The 21406-nt window shown below is 38.5% G+C and overlaps 3 protein-coding genes across 3 annotated transcripts; all 3 read right to left on the bottom strand.

Annotated features, from left to right (window-relative positions):
* Positions 1–4502: 4502 nt before the first annotated feature.
* On the bottom strand, positions 4503–5656 carry LOC146462153 (5-hydroxytryptamine receptor 1B-like). The gene has a single exon (XM_085086036.1). The coding sequence runs from the start codon at positions 5654–5656 to the stop codon at positions 4550–4552; it is 1107 nt and encodes a 368-aa protein (XP_084942162.1). The 3' UTR covers positions 4503–4549.
* Positions 5657–8378: 2722 nt separating this feature from the next.
* LOC146462152 (5-hydroxytryptamine receptor 1D-like) lies at positions 8379–9639 on the bottom strand. Its single transcript, XM_085086035.1, has one exon. It carries the CDS (start codon positions 9637–9639, stop codon positions 8509–8511), a length of 1131 nt encoding a protein of 376 aa, XP_084942161.1. The 3' UTR covers positions 8379–8508.
* A 4923-nt stretch (positions 9640–14562) lies between these two features.
* LOC146462151 (histone H1-delta-like) lies at positions 14563–15668 on the bottom strand. The gene has a single exon (XM_085086007.1). It carries the CDS (start codon positions 15580–15582, stop codon positions 15037–15039), a length of 546 nt encoding a protein of 181 aa, XP_084942133.1. The 5' UTR covers positions 15583–15668; the 3' UTR covers positions 14563–15036.
* Positions 15669–21406: the final 5738 nt, after the last annotated feature.

The raw sequence follows: 21406 nt of genomic DNA, 5'->3' as shown, positions 1-21406 counted from the left end.
TTTGACCTCGTCCCGAGCCAAATGTCAGTCTCACCAGTACTTTGTATAATTAATAAGATGTAATTTTTCTGGCGCGGATAATCTCAGCTTTTCCGATGAGCGGGAGTACACGTAACTCTTCACTGCAATATTTTCAGCATAATTCATGGGTTGAAAATAAATGAACACTTACCTATATCGAGAAAAGAAGATTAAAAATCTATTCAGCAAGAAAACAAACCCCATCTGGAGCTTGGCTGGAAAAAAAAGTCGTTTGATGCAACAAAATCACCAGCGCCATTTTCGAAACTGGACAAAATCCCGCGCTTAACAGGAAGTGACGTCACGATGGCCCGTATCATCCGGACAGCCGAGCCCACGAGTTAACCTCTCCCTCCTGGTGTTAACCAATCTCGTACCTAGAGTCCTCAGACTACTTAGCCAGTGGTTGGTCGCCAGGAGAGACTCGGGGGTACTGGAATTTTATTACCGCAGGATTTCTGCCGTAAAACAATGCAAGCTGTTACGGGGCAGCCAATCAAAAACTTTAAATTTTTTCGAATTCTCCAGAGTCTCTCCTGGCGCCCACCCGCTGACCAAAAAGCCTGAGGACTCTGGGTACAAGATTGAGTGTCACCTGGAAGTTAACATTCCTCTAAAATTCTACCGAAGTTTACTCGTCTAAAAGTCCCAAGATTTTCTAAAATTCTTTTTGGGGTCTAAAATTCTCCAAACAATTCCGCAATTTTGTATCTAAGCACAGGAATGCATTTTGGCCTTGCGTCCACGCTAGAAAGATATATTAAATGCTGATCGATTTCATCGACAATGCATACACTCGAAATCGCTCTCCAGAGATGAGGCATTGAAAAGAGACTGGAGCCCGGTAACTGGGTCACGTGATCATCGCAACCTAGTGAAACATGTGACGTCACAGAAAGGCAGGAAGCACTGCGGACTGTGTAAAGAAACTGCAGTGAACTGCTAACGGGATTTTCCTTGTAATTTGTTCCATATTTACGAGTTTATTTGCAGTTTATAGCTTTGTGTATTAGTTGCACCGGTTAAAGAAAGAGAAACGACACAAACAGAAGCAAGAATAAAAGTCAGAGTAATTTATAGCCGCGAATTATTGTAAATATTTTTCATCAGAAAACTGCAAGGAAATCTCTGACTATACTTTCGTTATCTTCTTTGCCACGAAACTTCTACTCAGTTTCGCCACCTTAAAAAACGTTTTAACCAATTGGCGCGCTCAATAAACCCCACGTGACCAATCCACCCTTCTGCTATCCATGGTACTGACTTCATTCAAATCACAAACATCTTGGGTGCGTCTTTTTTTATGGGAAATGACTGTTGGAACGTATATTAGTAGGGTATTGACGCAGTTGAATGTCTTAGTGTGAACAAGGGAAAACCCTACGAAATTATAGAGTGGACGCGAGGCTTTTGATGCGTTTACAGTAAAACGAAAACGCATTAATTTTGAGCTTCAATCAGGCTTTCGAGTTGGTTCCAGGGCGATCTATTTATCGATTATCAATCGATTATGTACTTTCGATTGAAACAACCTTGTCCCGTGCAAAGCGTGAACGATGCGACCTAATGGAATTATGGGATGATGTATTAGCATGTGCCTATAAACCTTATTCCAAAATAGCTACAATTTTAACAAGATTTTGTTTGCATTGAAATTACCCCTTCTTGCCTCTTTCACGGTAGTGAACGGTTGTAGCCATTTTGGAATAAGGTCTATAAAAAAAATATTTTGCTCATTCGCTGCGCTCGTCCGTAAAATATTGTTTTTAACACGAGAAAATAAAATTCATATCTTCAAGCCACCGTGTAATTTTCTTTTTTATTGTATAGACAAAAAACATTTTAATGACTGTTTGCACAAACAACCTTGAAAAAGCGGGAAGTGACGTCATGAACATCCTCACTAGTGAGGATATGGAAAATACGGCAATCAGATCCCGGATGTAGTTTTGTATGAATTTTGCGAGTGGTGTATTTTCCAGTAAAACACTTGTGTCTAAATAATAATCAGTGTTTTTGTTTTTTCGCTTTGTCCGAGCGAGATATGTAAATTTTGAGCCTTGAAAACTGCTCATATTTTTATTTTCTCACAAGAAAAATCCAAACAAGCTCATAGGTCAAACGTTTCACAGAAATCTATTGGGTCTTCCCGTTCATTCCCTTTTACCAGTTAACGTTTTTTCAATCGAGTTGCATGCTCGTGGTAGATGAAAACTTTTAGGTTTAATAATACCACCCAATTTTTCTTTTGTTGACTGTCATTGTCACTGTCTTTTGTTGACTTGTAGCTTTAAAAAGGTGATTCGGACGCTCGCATTTTGAGGTCGTGAAAAATTTGACAATTCATTTTATTTTAAAATGCTTGGTTTAGTTTGATAGCCAGCTCTATAAGCTTTAATTTGATATAGGGGTTTAGGTATCTACAGTTTAAACTGGACGCGCTACATCGCTTAAACGCGAGACACCTCTGAAGGTATAGGGTAACCTTAAGATAATATGTTTTTTAAAATAAAAATTCAAAACCCTGTCGGTTTAAGCTGTTATTACCGAGCAGCTTTTGTTTCAACTTGAAGAAATGCCAGTAATGATTGCAATCGAACGGAATTGGAAGACGTCAACAGTTCACTCAAGAACGGTTTATTAAAAAAACGAAGATAAAAACAAAAGGTACGAAATCAGTTTTAAAAATCCATTTGGTTTGCATCACAATATCATGGAGAGAGTTCTCTTTTCGTAAACCGACTCCTTAAGAACTAGTTTAAAGGAAAGGTTACACGCAACAACTTTTACCAACGATATTTAGTGCGACATAGCGCGCGGACAACTTTTCACGCAACGTTTAATTTTGTTGCAGCAACTCGTTGCGTGGTTTCAAGTAATAGATCAAAAACTTGCAAATGTGTTGCCGCAACACAATAGCTTCATTAAAAGTTGTCCCGCGCGCTGTTACGCGATAACAACTTTTAAGGCAACAATGCTGTGTTAAAGATAGTCCCATGTAAACATCACCCCAATACCTTAATGCATTTCGTATCCATTTGGTATTTCATTCCAGTATAGCCTATTCCTGGCTCTCATATCACGGCGAAAGGCTCAAACCGAGAGCTCAGGAACTAGTCCATGACTTTCTTTGTTTAACGAATGAATGTGGTGCTGGTAATGGGGTTAAATTAAATAGTGCAGAAACCCGGGTGTTACGGTAAAGAGAAGAAAAAATAAGTGCCTAACTCGAAAAAATTATACCTTTATCCGGAAAATTTCTCCGGCTTTGGATGAACTATTCATTTTGATTTCCCACCGGAAACATCATCTAAATGGCAAGCGCTTCTTTTTACGCTTGACGAATCGTGCATATAAGATCTCTTCGCAAATTGGGGAGTGTTATCTTCGTTAATCCTATCTATCTAAGGTAGGACTTTACACGAAATTTATCTGAAAACAAGTTGATACCATCGGTTACTGTCCATTGACTTTGATGTTGCCAGGCAACCAACTTTTGACAGGCCGGTTTTCTTTTTCAGAAAATGGAAAATCCCTTTTTTAAAATGAAGAAAAATTACTTTTCTTTCTGTAAGTTTTTTGTTTTTAGCAGATTTTAGTGTTTCCTTAATGGTTCTGATTACTTTTCGCTTAATTTCGACGCTTTCCTGAAGATTTGGAGAAATCCAGAAATAAGAAACAAATTTCATTTAACCTTTACTCGTCAATATTGCATTGATGCCAGTTTTAGCTTCTTAAAAGAATTACTGGAGAAAACCAACTTTGTTATTCAAAAATCCACCTGGTTCATAATCCATTTTGAGGTCATACGTATACATCGAGGACAACGGCCTTCGGAAACAAAGTTTATATGTTATCAATGCTTCTCGCTACTGTTAAAATCCTTTCAGATCAGTGTCTCGCTAACAGAAATACTTTTTATTAAATATGTTTCAGGCAAAGTAGACACAACGACAAAATATTCACCATTGGGGTTCATGTTGCCCGTAAACTGAAAACCTAGAATTTGTCATTCCATAATAATAACACACCCGAAGGCAGAGCCATAACCTTTGTTTTAAGGAACGTAGCCGTCGCCTACACGAAATTCATACTTGAAACTGTCGATTGATATAAAATTGGCGAGTAGAATCTTTTCCGTTACAAACTTTACGTCGATTTTCAATCAGTTTTAAATTTAGGTGAATATTTTTCAGGGATGAACAGAAAAAGCCAGGAAAAACGGGATTTTCCTCAAATTGAGTCAAAATATTAAATTATCACTTTATCGTTACCATATCCAGAGAGTTTAGAATAAAGAACATTAAATTTTCAATTAATCTTGCTTTCAAGCGTGTCAATTACATTTACTGGCGGAATCCCATTCTAAATGCTACTTGGCACAATTCTGGCCTTCGCTACGATACTTTACAATGTTTACAGTGTATCAGTTCGTTCACCACACGCCTTCAAGTTGCCACAAAGCTCACTTCTGTTAAATGTTTGTGACGAGTTCACCAGCCCAGTGGCTGCAGTCGCACATGTAAGTCTATTGAAAACGATCGGGTATAAATCTGGAGTAAAGATTAAGAAACCCTTGTCGAAAAGCAGAATTCCGAACTCCGTACAATATGGGATTACACATACTGTTTAGATAACCAAGAAGCAGCGATGTGAAATCTATTGCGCGCGGCAACGGCCTGGGGTAGTAAACATCGAAAAACATGGTTACAACAAATGGTGCCCAGCAGATTACAAACAGAGCGACCGCTAAAAGGAACGTGTTTGTAATACGAACTTCTTCGGGTGTTGGTTGAAACTCGCGTGATTTCGATCCCAAGTTGACTGCCGCGTTTTTTCGCCCTGTCATATTTGGTCTTTCAACCCGGTTGAAGTCTAGTTCATTCTGAATGTCTGGGTTGTCTCTTTTCATGTCAACCCGTGCTTCTTCGCCCTCATCTGGGATGTCGTTACTTTGCATCTCAACTGCTATTGCAGAACCCTGAACTTGAAGCGGAGTAAGTCTCACGTTATTTCTTAATAGGGCAATTTTTCTTTTCGCGTTTCTTGTAAACGTCAAAATGTTGTAATACGAAAAGGCTATTGCTGAGAGAGGCCCGAAAAAGCAAACTGCAATCATGAAATACATGTAGTAGACATTTGAAGGCCAGTTAACAAAACAGTACGATTTTCCAGGGATGAAGCGATATTCTGCCCAGCCGAAGAGTGGAGGGGAAGCTAGAGCTATCGAGGCTATCCACACCATAATTCCGTAGAGGAAGGCTTTTCTCTTCTTGAAGGTGTTGGTGTACGTGTTCCACTTTACAACGTAAAAATATCGGTTGATGGCGATCATACCGAGAAACATGACGGACGCTATGAACGATAGGATGGTGAAAAAGCCGAGCGCCGAGCAAGTGGCATCTCCAAAAATCCAGCGCTGTTTGATAATCGTCACCATAGTAACTGGCATGATTACTGCTGAAACCAACATATCCGCCACAGCGAGGTTTAGAATGTATATGTTTGCAATGGTGCGAAGATTTCTGTCCTTGTAAACGATGATGAATAAACTCAAGTTGCCGACTAAGGCAGCGAAACAAATAAGGAAAAGGATAGTGGTTTCGAAGATTGTGGTTAAGAGACTTTGCCCCATTTCTTATTGCGTTAATCACGACCCGAAAATTACTTGAATAGTTATTCTTTCCTTCCCACGGCCAACGAATGTGTTGAATGTTTCCAAAGCTTGGTGGCTCTGCGCACTACATTAATTTCTGTAAAGATCATATCTTTGTAGCCTTTCTTTCAACAAAAATTACATTTGAATGAAAATGAAGTGTTCTTACGTCTGCCGTTTTCCGCTTGGGTGAGGAAATCTTTAATTGTCAGTTATCAACTGCATACAAAATAATACCCAAAAACAATAGAAGGCTATTAAAGAAAAGCCCACTAATGCAGTAGTCAAATCCGTGGATGCAGAAAGGTGACCAAAGATTTAAAATAGCACGAAAGTTCATTAGAAAGGTTGATTTCAAACTATACAAAAGTTAGCTGGTATTTTTGTACTTAACATTTTCCTCATTTACCAATAATCAATTTAGGAGTGATAACAGTACCATATTTGTAACCGGTAATCGAATTTAACCAGAAGTCCTTAGACTTTGTGAACTTGCTTAGACTTATGGGTAATTGGAGACCATGCTTTCCGGGTTTCATGGCGTACGGACTAGGAAAAGTGTGCTGTTGTGTTTATGTTTGAGTTGAATCGTCTCTTTTTGTGTGCCATCCATATGCAATCGTTACAGTTAGGGCATAAAGCCCGTAAATTCCCAACGTCAAAATTACTAGAATAGTTATTCTTCTCTTGCCACGGCCAACCAATCTGTTGAATGTTTCCGGCAAAAAAGATAAACTGAGAGTTTAAAGTTGTTTGCTTAAAATAAACAAAGTTTTTCTATCCTGGAGTCTGAAGCTGGTGCCTAAGAGTTAAATTCAGAGTTAATTTTCTGACGTTTAGAATTCAATAAGGTTACTGCAGATAGCCCAGCGCGTCCAGTGGCTCAGTAAATTACTTTAATTCTCTAATGATCATGTCTTTTTAGCATTTCTTTCAACAAAAAATTCATTTGAATGAAAATGAACTGTTCTTACGTCTGCCGTTTTCCGCTTGGGCGTAGGAAAGCATTAATTGTCAGTTATCAAAATAGTCCAAAGACAACAGAAGACCCATTAAAGAAAAGCCCACCAACCCAGCTGTGAAATCTATACTGTCAGAAAGGATTACAAATTGTCATAATTCTTTATCACAAACGTCCATTAGAAATGCTGTTTTTTATATAAAAAAGCCAGCTGCTGTTTTTTGTACTCTGTCAACATTTTCCACGTTTACGCATAATCAATTAAGGAGCGATAACACACCTGGCCAGGGAGTTTCAGTTCGTGAACGCATAAAGCGCAGAAATTAACAAAGGAGCAAAATTTAAGTTGCCTTTGAATCTCATTCACACGCTCCCTTGGAAAGGAAAGAAAAGAAGGAAATTAAAGGAAAGGAAAAGAAAGAAAGGAAAAGACTGCTACGCAGTTTGCTGATTTGCAACAACGTCGTCGCCTTGGTCTTCGCGATATTCAAAATGGCGCACAGTAGCGAGCACCCTGGGACATGCTGCAAAATGCTTCACGAATCGAGGAATATTTTATGATGTGACACACACTTGATTTTCGTCTTCGCGACACTTTTATCGGGATCAAATACAGTATTCATCCGGCAGCCACGAAAAAGTTAAGAGAATAAGAATTGGAAGAAAGACGTTTGCCTCTTAACAGGCTGAAAAGGTAACGTTCGTAAGCTGTGATTGGCGGATCTCGATTCACTTCGCCGGTTTCGATTTTTGTATTTTTTTGATCAGTCGGTTGACGCTGTAATTATGATTGACAGTGGTAAAGCACGCCAATTGAAAGTTGAGTCGGTTTGTATGTTATTGAAAGGCGCAGAGACAAGTACTAAGATGTTGTTGACAAAGGACCTGAACTATGCACCGGAGACAAGGATCTGAAGAGTGTGTTACTTTATGGAGCCCAGACCAAAGACTTTGAAATCCGTTGATATCAAACAGTTTGGAAGCTGTAAAAGTGTGGTTTTGTGGTCACATGGAAAAGATTAACTGGTCTGAGATAGTTAGAAACGAGGTTGCTCTAAGAAGAGCAGATGTCGGGAAGTTACTTATCAAGACTAGTGATCCTAAAAGGACAGAAAAAATTACTTGCCACAATACCACGACATGACGGAATGTTTAGAGAATTCAGTGTCATTAACGAAAGAATGGAAGGGAGACCACGCAGAAACATTAGCTATGTTAGGTGAAATAATTGGCTGCAGATAAATCATGTAGAGACCGAAAAAAGAAGTGCATAGCCGGGATTGAAATGGGAAAGTAGATCTCCAACAGTAGACCTAATCTTGACTCGTTCCCGCGGAGATCACGACGTTGTTTTTTCAGAAACTATTGCTTAGAAATGTGGCAGAATAATAAAACAACAAAAGGCCGAGCCATTATACCTTGTCATTTAACCTTTGGTTTAGGGAAAGTAGTTCTCGCCTTCATGGACTGGGAAATCATACTTGACAAACTGCACGTCGATATTCAAATTTCAGATTTACGTGAATATTTTTAAGAGATGAGAGGGAAAAGTCAGGAAAACCGGGGTTTTTCCTTAAATTCAGTTAAATGTCAAATTTCCGCTCAGTTATCGTTACCATTTGCATCACGTTTGAAACAAAAAACATTTAATTTTCAATTAATCTTGCCTTCAAGCGTGTTAATTACGTTTATTGGCGGAATTCCCTTCTAAATGCTACTTGGCACAATTCTGGTCTTCGCTACAATACTTTACAATGTTTACAGTGGATCAGTCCGTTCACCACACGCCTTCAAGTTGCCACAAAGCTCACTTCTGTTAAATGTTTGTGACGAGTTCACAAGCCCAGTGGCTGCAGTCGCACATGTAAGTCTATTGAAAACGATCGGGTATAAATCTCGAGTAAAGATTAAGAAACCCTTGTCGAAAAGCAGAATTTCGAACTCCGTACAATATGGGATTACACATACTGTTTAGATAACCAAGAAGTAGCGATGTGAAATCTATTGCGCGCGGCAACGGCCTGGGGTAGTACACATCGAAAAACATGGTTACAACGAATGGTGCCCAGCAGATTATAAACAGAGCGACCGCTAAAAGGAAAGTGTTTGTGATACGAACTTCTTCGGGTGTTAGTTGAAACTCGCGTGATTTCGATCCCAAGTTCTCCTTCGAGTTATTTCGCCCTGTCATCTTCGGTCTTTCAATCCGGTTGAAGTCTAGTTTATTCTGAATGTCTGGGTTGTCTCTTTGCATGTTAATCCGTACTTCTTCGCCGTCATTGTTGCAGTTTAGTTCATTTATCTCTAGACCGTTGTTACATTGCATCTCATCTGATATCCTAGAACCTTGAACTTGAGACGGAGCAAGTGCCGCGTTATTTCTTGATAGGGCAATTTTTCTTTTTGCGTTTCTTGTAAACGTCAAAATGTTGTAATACGAAAAGGCCATTGCCGACAGAGGTCCGAAAAAGCAAGCTGCAATCATGAAATACATGTAGTAGACATTTGAAGGCCAGTTAACAAAACAGTACGATTTTCCAGGGATGAAGCGATATACTGCCCAGCCGAAGAGTGGAGGGGAAGCTAGAGCTATCGAGGCTATCCATACCATAATTCCGTAGAGGAACGCTTTTCTCTTCTCGAAGGTGTTGGTGTACGTGTTCCACTTGACAACGTAAAAATATCGGTTGATGGCGATCATACCGAGAAACATGACGGACGCTATGAATGATAAGATTGTCAAAAAGCCGAGCGCCGAGCAAGTGGCATCTCCAAAAACCCAGCGTTGTTGGATAATCGTCACCATAGTAACTGGCATGCTTACTACTGAAACCAACATATCTGCCACAGCGAGGTTTAGAATGTACATGTTTGTAATGGTGCGAAGATTTCTGTCCTTGTAAACGATGATGAATAAACTCAAGTTGCCGACTAAGGCAGCGAAACAAATAAGGAAAAGGATAGTGGTTTCGAAGATTGTGGTTAAGAGACTTTGCCCCATTTCGTAGGTGTAAATTTCCCACCCGAAAATTACAAGGATAGTTATTCTTTCCCTACCCCGGCCAACCAATATGTTGAATGTTTCCAACAAAACAGTAAAAACTGAGAGTTTAAAGTGGTTTGCTTAAAATATACAAAGTTTTTCTGTCTGTTGTCTGGTTCCTTAGTATTAAATTCACAGTTAATTTTCTGACGTTGTGAATTCGGTTGTAAAGCTTACCGCAGATAGTCCAGCGCGACCAGTGGCTCTGTAAACTACTTTAATCTTCTAAAGATCATGTCTTGTGAGCCTTCCTGTCAACAAAAATTTCATTTGAATGAAAATAAACTGCTCTTACGTCTACCGTTTTTTCATGGGCGTAGGAAATCATTCGCCAATGAATTTTCAGCTGTCAAATGCAAAATAATCCAAAAACAACGGAAGACCCATAAAAGAAAAATACGCCAACGATGATGTCAAATCCGTCGTTTCAGAAAGGATTCAAAATTGCCATTGTTTAGCACAAACGTTCATTAGAAACGCTGATTTTAAACTATACAAAAGTAAGCTGCTATTTTTTTTTTACTATTTTTCACATTTACACATAATCAATCAAGGAGTGATAACCAGCTGTCCAGGGAGTTTCAGTTCGAGAAGGCGTAAGGCGCAAAAAAGGAGCAAAATTCAAGTTGTTTTTCCTTCTTCTTGTGCTTGCTTGGCAATTTTTCTTTTCGATTTTCTTGTAATCGTCATAATGTTATAATAGGAAAAAGGCCATTGCCGAGAGAGGTCCGAAAAAGCAAAGTGCAATCATGAAATACATGTAAACGATTTTCCAGGGATGAAGCGATATTCTGCCCAGCCGAAGAGTGGAGGGGAAGCTAGAGCTATCGAGGCTACCCATACCATAATTCCATAGAGAAACGCTTTTCTCTTCTCGAAGATTTTCCTGTACTTGTCCCACTTGACAAAGTAAAAATATCGGTTGATGGCGATCATACCTAGAGACATGACGGACGCTATGAACGATAGGATTGAGCAAAGAGGGTCCACACTAGGGTCAAAAAGTAACACAGAATGACAAAGGCGGTGAAATTACAGACGCAACAAATTTCCTCCCAATCTCGACTCTCTCTGCCTTGACACAAATTTTTGAAAAGCTTGTTTACAAGCAACTGATAAATTATATTGAAAAATATGAAATTCTTTATCAATTTAATTTGGTTTTAGGGAAGGGTGGTCGACTGAATTAACAGGCAATAGTCGAGGTCACTGATAACCTAAAGAAAGGGATTGACAATAACCTATCAACCTGCGGAGTCTTCCTTGATTTCGTGAAAGCGTTTGATACTGTAAATCACGTTGTTCTTTTAAAGATAAAGTAAATGTATGGGATCAGAGGACTACCTCTTCAGTGGTCACAAACTACTTGTCAAACAGACAGCAGTACGTCTCTTTAGCTGGTACGGAATCATCTAGACAAACTATGGTCTTTACTGTTACACAATCAGTCGACACCATCGCCTGATGAGTATAGCGGTCGAAACGTCGCGATCCACATCTTTGTGACTCAATCGTGAGACAAACGATCACTCAACTCTATCATTTTAAACCACGATGACGAACACCTTTCATAATATGGTCTGTGTGTTTCTCAGGGTAGCTCGCTTGGGCCCTGTTGTTTCTCATCTACATCTATGATATTCCCAACTGCTTTGAAAAACTTTGCTTTAGTATTTTTGCAGATGACGCTAATATTTTTGCCTCGTCTTCCAATGCCACCCAGCTGGGAACCCTAATTAACCAAGAGCTCATATAAGGGAAGGAATGGTGTGATATAAATACACTGTCAATAAATTTTAAGAAAACAAACTACATAATTATTTAATCCGCTAAAAAGAAAATGGGTAATACATTCAAAGTTAAATTTTCTAACAAAGATGGTTCTGAATATACATATAAAAATACATAATTGCATAAAATATCTTGGAGTATTAGTTGATGACACAATTTCATGGAAATACCACATATCTCATATATGCTCGAGAATCTTTAGAAATACTGGAATATTCGTCAAGCTAAGACACTATCTTCCTTTAAAACAACTCAGACAACTTTATTATAACTTGACGTATCCATATCTATCATATGCTGTACTTGCTTGGGGTAGCGCCTGTGCATCGCATTTAAAGAAAATTCAAGTCAAGCAAAATCATATTATTCGCCTTCTGTTCTTTGCTACTCTGTATGGTGAAAATACAAATGGCGCCCTTCCGCTACTTAACCTACTAGACCTACTCACAGGAGAGAACATTTTTACACCTCGTTTACTTCAGTTCTCCCACCAGTGGCATAAAAATCAGCTCCCTAGCATATTCAATATTAAACCACTTTCATCACGCCAGAGATATAACACTAGATATGCTTCTAAAGATAATTTCTATAAAGCACGTTTCAGAACCAATACTGGAAAAACGCTCTCAGCTCAAGCAGTTGACCATTGGCAAAAACTACCACAAGATATCAAAGATCTCAGTCTTTCTACTTTCCCAAGAAAAGTTAAACAGTGTTTACTATCGAAGCAAATTTAACGTCCAAGCCAGTTGAATTCTTCTAATTTTTCTTTTAAATTTTATTTCAACACTAAATAAGTGCAGTGTGTGTGTCGTGTGCGAGTGTGTGCTGAGTATGTATGTAGATGTCTACATTTAAAATGTAATTAAACAAGACTAGTGTCTGACTAGAAAACTATATTGGTTCACTTAGGCGCTAGGCATTTCCACCGTAGATATTTATATTTAGTTAGTCTTATAATAATACCTATAAAACTTTAAATTAACTAAATATACATATATAATATTAATATAATGTTTTAAGAAAAGGTGAAATAGAGTATTGTATTGTATTGTTCTCAGATCCCGCCTTCCCACCCATTTTTTCCGGTTAATCCCGCCATCCCGCCCTTTTTTAGATGGAAATTCCGATCCCGCCCACTTTTAAAAGAATTAAGTTTATATGTGTTTTAACCATATAAACTAAAATTAAAATTATTAATTTAAGCTCTAGATAAACATCACATAAAAGGCTTACCCTTATGCAATGGGTAGCAGATCAGTAACCACAAATGATCGTAACGTTTATTCTGAACATTTATTCTGCTTTGTTTTCCTTTGTCTACGTATCATTGAACGATAAACATTGCTCATTCCCATATTCCCAGCCCTACTTTTTTGGAAGACAACCAGCTGAGTGTTTGAAGGTGTGTGTTAGTTCCGAGTCCTGGTCTGTTGCATCGTATTTCTTCGTTCGACACTCTCTCCATTCAAGTGTATAGACATCAGCGAGCACGAGAAGGAAAAACAACTTGAATTTTGCTCCTTTTCTGCGCTTTATGCCTTCACGAACTGAAACTCCCTGGCCAGCTGTGTTATCACTCTTTAATTGATTATGCCTAAACGTGAAAATTGTTGAGTACAAAAAATTGCAGCTAACTTTTGTATAGTTTAAAATTAGCGTTTCTAATGAACGTTTGTGCTAAACAATGGTAATTTTGAATCCTTTCTGGCACGACGGATTTGATATCATCGTGGGCGTATTTTTCTTTAATGGGTCTTCCGTTGTTTTTGGATTATCTTGCATTCTACAACTGACAATTCAAACGATTTCCTACGCCCACTGATGAGGAAAACGGCAGACATAAGAACAGTTTATTTTCATTCAAACGAAATTTTTGTTGAGAGAATGGCTAACAAGACATCATCTTTAGAAGATTAAAGTAGTTTACAGAGCCACTGATCGCGCCTGAATTCACAACGCCAGAAAATTATCTGTGAATTTTAAAACACTAATGCACCAGACACCAAACAGAAAAACTTCGTATATTTTAAGCAAACTACTTTAAACGCTCAGTTTATACTGTTTTGTTGGAAAAAATCCCACACAGAAAAAATAAATAAATACACTGTGACATAGATCCTCATAGCGAAAACACGTAAGAACCATAATTTTAAGATAAGACCTAAGAAGACACGTACGAATTACTTTAAATTTTCATCAATTAATCGCTACATAACAGACTGGAATAGTATTCCGACAAACATAATGCATTCATCTTCATTGAGAAGTTTTAAATCCCATCTTTTAGATCATTTGTGTCATTTAAATCAGGAGTAACTCGTTAGGTAAGCTGTGGGCCATTTGTAAATTTTACTTCACAATTCTTAGTATCAATTTTAGTAGGTAATTTAATTAAGCTAGTTTTTAGCCGCATTTAATATTTGTTTCATTTTTTTTTTTTAAATGTTTACATTTTTTTTTTGGAGAATATTCTTTATATGGGAATTTAGTTTCCCCCAATTATTCTTCGGTCATGCGCTTTTTACAACTTTTGTAATTTCATTTTTTTTATTGTACATATACTAGCATGGCAAAGCATTATTAACCATTAAACATTAAATAAAAAGTGTATAGACACGAAAAATAACAAAATAACAAAATATTGACTCATCAGCCTGCTATTGAACCAAACATCAAACACTCTCCCAAGCAGAAAGTTTGCTTCCCCGTGGGGAAAGAAATTCTGCTTACTGTCAGCTACCTCGTTCCCAGGACTTTTTCACCCCTCCAAATTTACAACTCCCGCGTAAACGTCGTGCAATCTAAAAATAGGAGAGACGACTGGGAACGAGTCAGGGGCCCATGCAGGGTATTCACAATACCGTAGGAGGTGTAAGCACTGAGTTTGAGAAAAAAATTTAAAGCTCTGCATGGACATCACCGTTTCTGGGAATATAAAATAAATTTGACATACCATAAAATGTATTCTGGATACCATCTAATGACCACTTTATCTTTTGACAGATAGCACGAGACTGAAGGGTAACTTTTGCCGTTTTTGCTGCTTAACACTAACAGTTAAAGAACAAACCATTGGTAGTTCTGCGATTCAGCTAAACTGGAAATTTTAATTACACCCTATAACTTAAGTCAAAAAAAAAATTCAGCGCTTCCTGTTTTATGTACAAATAATAAGTAATAATTAAGAAATGAGACTATTACAGTTTCGCAAACAAAAAAACTCAGGCTTTTAAATTAATACAAGACTCATTTTTCGTGCTAATTGCCGATAATAAATACAGTGACATACGGACAAAAGGCCTCAGCAAGAGCTCTTTTTTTCCTACGAATTATAGAAACTGGAGGGTAGACTGCTTTGCAGGCGTGTCAAGCATACTAAAAACTTTTTATACTGTAACTGCTTGACCGTTTTCACTAAACTTCAAGCTCCTTTCATTTATGAGTTTACAAAAAGACACGATTAACGTCGTATAAGCTTCGACTGGATATACAAATCTATTCCATTGCAAGACTCTAGAAAACTGAACTAATTGCAGCTCGATTTTAACCCAATAAAAGCGTTCACTTCTTGGAAGCAGGCTTCTTTGGAGATTTCTTGCCTTTCACAACTTTGGGCTTTTTCGGAGAGGCAGCCTTCGATACTTTCGCGCTCTTTTCCTTGGCGACCTTTGCCTTGGAAGGTTTGGCGGGCTTTTTAGGCGCTGGCGCCGGGGCTGTAGGCGGCGTTTCCGCTGGCAGGGCAGCCGCGGCAGGTTTCGCAGGCTTAGCTTTGGGCTTAGCAGGTGCTTTCTTGGGAACGCGTTTTTTCGCCGGAGCCTTTGTAGCAGCCGGTTTGGCAGGTTTTGCCGGAGGAGGCTTTATCTTGAAGGAGCCCGCAGCACCTTTTCCCTTGTTGTGAACAAGCGGCCCGCCAGGTCCAGTACCTCGCTGCAGCGCTTGTTTGAGCATAGCATTGTGGTGTTTATTCTCCGTCAGCTTGTACTCCTTCACTATATACTTGTTGATGGCCTGTCGGGACGATCCGCTCTTTTCGGCGAGAGCTTTGATCGCGCTCGTTATCATATCAATGTACTTGGGGTGTGAGGCGGCAGGCTTAGCTGTAGACATTGTATTCCTTTTGTTTTTTTCGCGACTACTGGGACAAATCTAATCGTTTCAAAACAGAGGAGCAGTTTGACAGCTTCACTTAAAGGTGACCGTTTTTAACACATTATGCGGACCTCCGAGGAAACAACCACAACCTCGCGTACCTCGAGTTGTAAGTGACTTAGCGTGTGCTTGTTTCCATTTTACTTTTCATCAAAATGCGGCTTTCAGCCCATAGAAATCTCAAACACGCGCGTGCTTAGAAAACAGACATTATATACAACAACTTGATGGACCAAATTTCATTATTATATTCCATGCGCAAAAAATATGGAGACAAAACTTTATTTTCCGTGGGGGTATTTTTATCGCATTTGTTCAAAATACAGGTTTTATTGTTTTCAGACGAAGGGGCTTGCCACTGTTTTCCTTTGTAGTGATATTTTGTTATCTTATTCATGAAATTGCTACAAATTGAGGAATGATTATAGCTAAGGAAAAGAAATATTTTAAATTTTCGATGGGACTAGAAACACACCGAGACGATTTGTTTACTACCCAAGCTCTAACTTTAAAATATTCAAATTACTGTCCTGCGGTTAAAACACAATTTAAAGACGTAAGGATGTTTATTCTTGAAATTCTATGCTACTGCTAGAATAAAAACAAACTTTCGATGTTACTTATCAACTCTAAAGAAAAATGTTGTTTTTAAATGTTTTACAATTGCCTTCCGTGATTTGAAAAAAACATAGATATTCAAATTTTAGGCTATGGCGTCGCTTCGCGTTGTTGCGTTGTTAATTGCATTTGTAGTTCTTAAATTTCCCTTATAAGCTCGGCGACCGATTGCTTATAACACTTTTTTGTTATGTCATTGCGGTGCTAAATTTCTGATTTTTGATAGAAAGAAATCGTTTTATTTTTTTCTAAGTACAATGTTGCGATTTTGAGCCGGTGTACAAATTGTACATGACAAAATCATCGGCCAAGCATTAATATTTTGGAATGCTAATTTTGTTCTGAATGCTATAATCTCGAAGGCATTAGATGTCTTTCTCTTGTTGCAATTTCAAACCTTTACGCCTCTTGCCTTTGAGACTGCTGAAGGCTCTCGCAAAATGCTGGTAAAATATTATTAATTTACATGTGTAAACTGATTTAGCCGCACAGCAAATTCGACTCGAGTCGTTCAGTCATCTGTCTGGTTTCGAGCTCGTTTCAGGTTTTGCGTTAAAAGAGAGAAAAACCTTCAAAATATCGCCACGAAACAGTCTTTGAATACAGAATAAATTGAGATGAAAGGCACTAATTAGTTTCTCTTCTGATCCGTGCTGTCGCTGTAACAGCGAACCCGCTTTTCCCTGCTCCATCAACATCGACTATAAGTGCATTATGATGCATTTGGCCAGTTTACATGTAAAAGACGATTGCAAGCCTAAGAAGGCCAAAAACTCGTTCAAAAGAAAACCACCAAATGCGAATTTAGTGGCCCCACAACAACATAATATTACGACTAATATAAATTGAAAGTTATAAGAAAAACAAAACGGCAAACCAGCTAAATCTGTTAATTTTAATTTATACTGGCATGATAATGTCAATTCAACGCGGGCATTATTTAAACTTTTGTCCTTGTGAAGTACTTCGTCTGACGTTCCGTCAAAAACGGTTAAATCAACAAGTATTTTTCACGAGGAAAACTCGTCCTTTATCTGAGTCACATTGGGGAGGTTCGCAGTGACTTTGAACCTGAGTAACTTTTATGAATATTTGAGCAAACGCCCGTTAAATTTCAACAACCTTCCGTGAAATTTTCGTCCATTCTTGCAGCAAAAGAATGTGTGTTGCCTCAGTCTCTTCTCTCTTTCGCTTTCCCCGCCGACTGAGCCAAACCGGGACAACACTTCAATGAGCTGTAAACTCTGGACCATCAACTTCCTCGTTAGACTCCTCATGTTATAATTAACAATTATTCCACGAGCGCGCGTTGGATATGAGATGATAGATAGCCAACGAGGCGCATAATCATCTCATATCCAACACGCGAGAGTGGAATAGTTGTTTTATCAAAAACAGTCAAGAAAAATTGCTAGATCTTTCTGCTTTTGCTTGCCAACTAAACAACCAGAAGACAATTTAATGGTCGCTATTTCTCGGGCATGGCGGTATAATCTCTTGTTGGCTACGATGGCCGCAAAGCCAATCAAATCCCTGGAATAGCATAATACAATGATCCAGTTTAGCGTTTTTTGATAAAAAGCGAGATACTAGTTTACGATATAGAACTGACCCGACGGCAATTGATATCAATGCAATGATAGTTTCGTTACAATTTCATTTTGCCGTTATCTAATATCGGTTCTTTTCGTACAGTGCCTTTGTCTATAACAACAGGAAATTCATTCGCCATCGCGTTTTCGGTCGTTCATTGAGGGGTCTAAGTAAGAGCGACCAGTGACATCATTGAATTTCAGACAAAACGACCAATATTTTCTTATATGTGCATCAAGCGTGCATGTTTTACCCCTTGTTTTTTCTTCACCGAAATGTCTCCCCGCTGACTTTCCCTCGCCGTTATCTGCTCTGAAACAGCAACCCGATTGTCCTTATTGCCATGATATTGATCAGACACCACTCCATTTATTTGTGGAATGTCCAATTGCTAAATCCTCTTGGAATAAATTTACAAAGTGGTACAACGCTACATGTAGAGGAAACATTGCGTTGGAGCAAAACGAAATTATATATGGGGTTTTAAAGTTCACATCGTCCGATCTAACCCTAAACCACCTGATCATAATTGGGAAATATTTTCTTTACACTAATGCAGTACAAGATGACAAAAGACCCCAGTTCACAGATTTTGTCACCCTCGTTAACGAAAAAATTGAATTAGAAAAATACATTGCGATTACGACAAATAAACTACTTTCTTTTAATAAAAAATGGTCCAACTTTTTAAGCAATTAATTTTTGGAGTCTAGCTGTGCAAATGCAAATACTGTTTCTATCCATTTGTAGGCAACTTAATAATGGTCAGATTGAACTGAGTGGAGTTCAATTTGGTATGAAATCATACGCGTGATTTCAAAATCGAACGAGCGCGCAGCGCGAGTTTGATTTGAAATCACAAGCTAGTATGATTTCAGACCAAAATTGCACGACACGAAGTTCAATTACCACTTTATTACATCCATTTTGAAATCACACAGTTTTATGTCAATATTAATATTTCCTTATTATTTCACTTTCATTTTGATGGGCTAAAACAAGGATGCGATTTAAAGCAAAAAATAATGCGATTTGTGAATAAATCGCACTGTTGAGAGCCAATCAAATTGCAAGGATCACCAGTGATTTCAGAATGGGTGTAATAAATTAAATTTATCAATTTGTAAGTAATTTTTTTTGTATCATAGTGTTAGTATTGTTCTTAGTAGCGTATCGTTTTGTTTTGTTGGTAATAATTTAATATCGTATTGTAAGTAGTTTCGCATTTTTTTAGTACCGTATTGTAAATAGTGTAATTATCACTTCACAAGTAGCATTTCTTAAGTAGTGTGTTGTAATTTGTTTGCGCACTAAATAAATAAAGTGGTCTTTAAATTTAAAAAAAATCTGCCCTGTGCCTCCGAGGATGGTACATCGATATCAGAGAGATTTAGAGGTAAGTTTAAAACAAACGACAAACGGCATAAATGACCACGTTCCGAGTGAACGAACCCGCGAAACTAGATGAACAGCTCTTTGCTTTTGTCAATCTATGCTGTTTCTTAATTCTCTTCTTGGTGAGCTCACTAAAATACGTGCGTAAAATTTTCAATATTTACTTAACCTTAGAAAATTATAACTAAAGCTACATCGCTTCTCACTCGTTCCGAAAAGATAAGCGCTTTTAAGTTTACATTAGAATATCAGAAAATCGATCCTTATAAACACCTATGACTGCAAACGAAAGAGCTATCCACTCGGTCGTTCAGCTGTTTATCTAGTATCCAGGTTTAATTAATAAATCAAATGATTATTTGACGTCACACAGGTAGGGATGAGGGGTCTCCTCGCTCGTGATATACGCGCAATTAATAGATTTGATTGGGACATTTTTGTTGAAGACAATCAGAACAAGAGATCCCTTCTAGGAGAGAACAGAGTTTAATGAATAAATTAATGTGCAGATTTGAAGCTACCAGGAAGAAAAGAAAAAAAAAGATACCCAGCCCAATTTCAGACTCAAATTTCTTCAAGGCTGATCGGACTGCGTAGAAAACTTAACACGACAGCGACATGATAGAGACCAAACCGAGAATCAACAGAATGCGGCAACCGTGGACAGCTGTTTCGCGCTGGTTGGCTCTCGTCAGCACGGTGTAGCACAGCAAAAAGAAGAGCAACCAACGCGAGTCAAGTGTTCTACCAAATGCACGCGGTAGTGATTTCGGATGGGCCCAAATTCATACATCCGTCCACGTCATAGCGCGTGACTACGAACAATGAACAAAAGAACTGAAATATCATGTCTAAAAAGAAGTACACCATATCGGATAGCCTGCGTAGCAGTCGTTTCCATTTCCTTTTAGCCAGGCGGGGCAAGCGCGCGAGGGCGTCTTTTCGTGCTCAAAGGAAACGGAAACGACTGCTACGCAGGCTACATCTCGGATCTAAAAAGATCTACGGCCCAAAACTTATTCCTTATTGTTTCCAATTTTAGACACGGGCTGCCCTCAGAGCATCCCGCGTAAAAAGGCAATTAAAGTGCATGGAGTATTTTGTACCACTTCTCACAGTTGTCGGCCACTCGTACTTTTTCGTCGGTGGCTCGTACTTTTTCGGCCACTCGTACTTGTTGTCGGCCACTCATACTTTTTGTCGGCCACTCGTACTTTTTTTTCGTTCACTCGTACTTCGTGTCGGCCACTCATACTTTTTTTTCGTTCACTCGTACTTTTTGTCGGCCACTCGTACTTTTTTTTCGTTCACTCGTGCTTCGTGTCGGCCACTCGTACTTTTTGTCGGCTAATCGTACTTTTTTTTCGTTCACTCGTACTTCGTGTCGGCCACTCGTACTTTTTTTTCGTTCACTCCTACTTCGTGTCGGCCCCTCGTACTTTTTTTTCGTTCACTCGTACTTCGTGTCGGCCACTCGTACTTTTTGTCCGCCGCTCGTACTTTTTGAAATACTTTTTGTCTCAGCCTCTCCTACTTTGTATCGGCCGCTCGTACTTTTTGAATATTTTTGACGGGCACTCGTACTTGTTCGACGCCTTCTCGTAATTTTTGTCTGCAGCAAAACAGTGTGGGGAATTCTACAAATATCGTAAACATGGATTACTATCACCACACAAAATGTCACGAGCATTAAGAATCTGTGAACTGTTTCGGTACGTTGTGTGTAGGATTATACTTTCTGCAATTGACCTACAGCTGGTTAAGTCACTAGAAGGTTTAGGACAAAAAAGTAAAGAATAAAAGAAAGCTTTACTGACCTTATAGATTAATTAAGGTTAAATTATGTTGCCATGACAACAGAAAATACGTCTGTTGTTTACCTTTTAGCATTAATAAGTCACAACACCTCAGTGTCGGTTGTTTGAAATTAAATATAACTCTGTATTAATAAATAATTTTTTGAATTTAAGTTCTTTATCCTAGGCACACGAAAATCTGACAGTTTTAAATGCCAACGTAAATTCTGTCACATTTCGCGCCCAGTTATTTTTGTTTTACACTTCCAGAGCTGTTATAGCACATAACGTCAAAGACCTTATTCATAAATGGCGGCCGAATTCTTATTCTTTTTGATATGTTAATTGGCGCCACTAACCTCATTTTAGCGTAAAAAATT

This window comes from Pavona decussata, unplaced genomic scaffold (assembly GCF_977016875.1).
Source record: "Pavona decussata unplaced genomic scaffold, jaPavDecu1.1 SCAFFOLD_191, whole genome shotgun sequence".
In the NCBI taxonomy this organism is placed as follows: Eukaryota; Metazoa; Cnidaria; class Anthozoa; order Scleractinia; family Agariciidae; genus Pavona; species Pavona decussata.
Note: the sequence above shows the minus strand (reverse complement) of the source record. Positions and strands in the feature narration are given on the sequence as shown.

What these genes read in the sequence shown, in the direction of transcription:
- LOC146462152 (XM_085086035.1), bottom strand. Translation starts at nt 9,639, where the DNA reads ATGGGGCAAAGTCTCTTAACCACAATCTTCGAAACCACTATCCTTTTC.
- LOC146462153 (XM_085086036.1), bottom strand. Translation starts at nt 5,656, where the DNA reads ATGGGGCAAAGTCTCTTAACCACAATCTTCGAAACCACTATCCTTTTC.
- LOC146462151 (XM_085086007.1), bottom strand. Translation starts at nt 15,582, where the DNA reads ATGTCTACAGCTAAGCCTGCCGCCTCACACCCCAAGTACATTGATATG.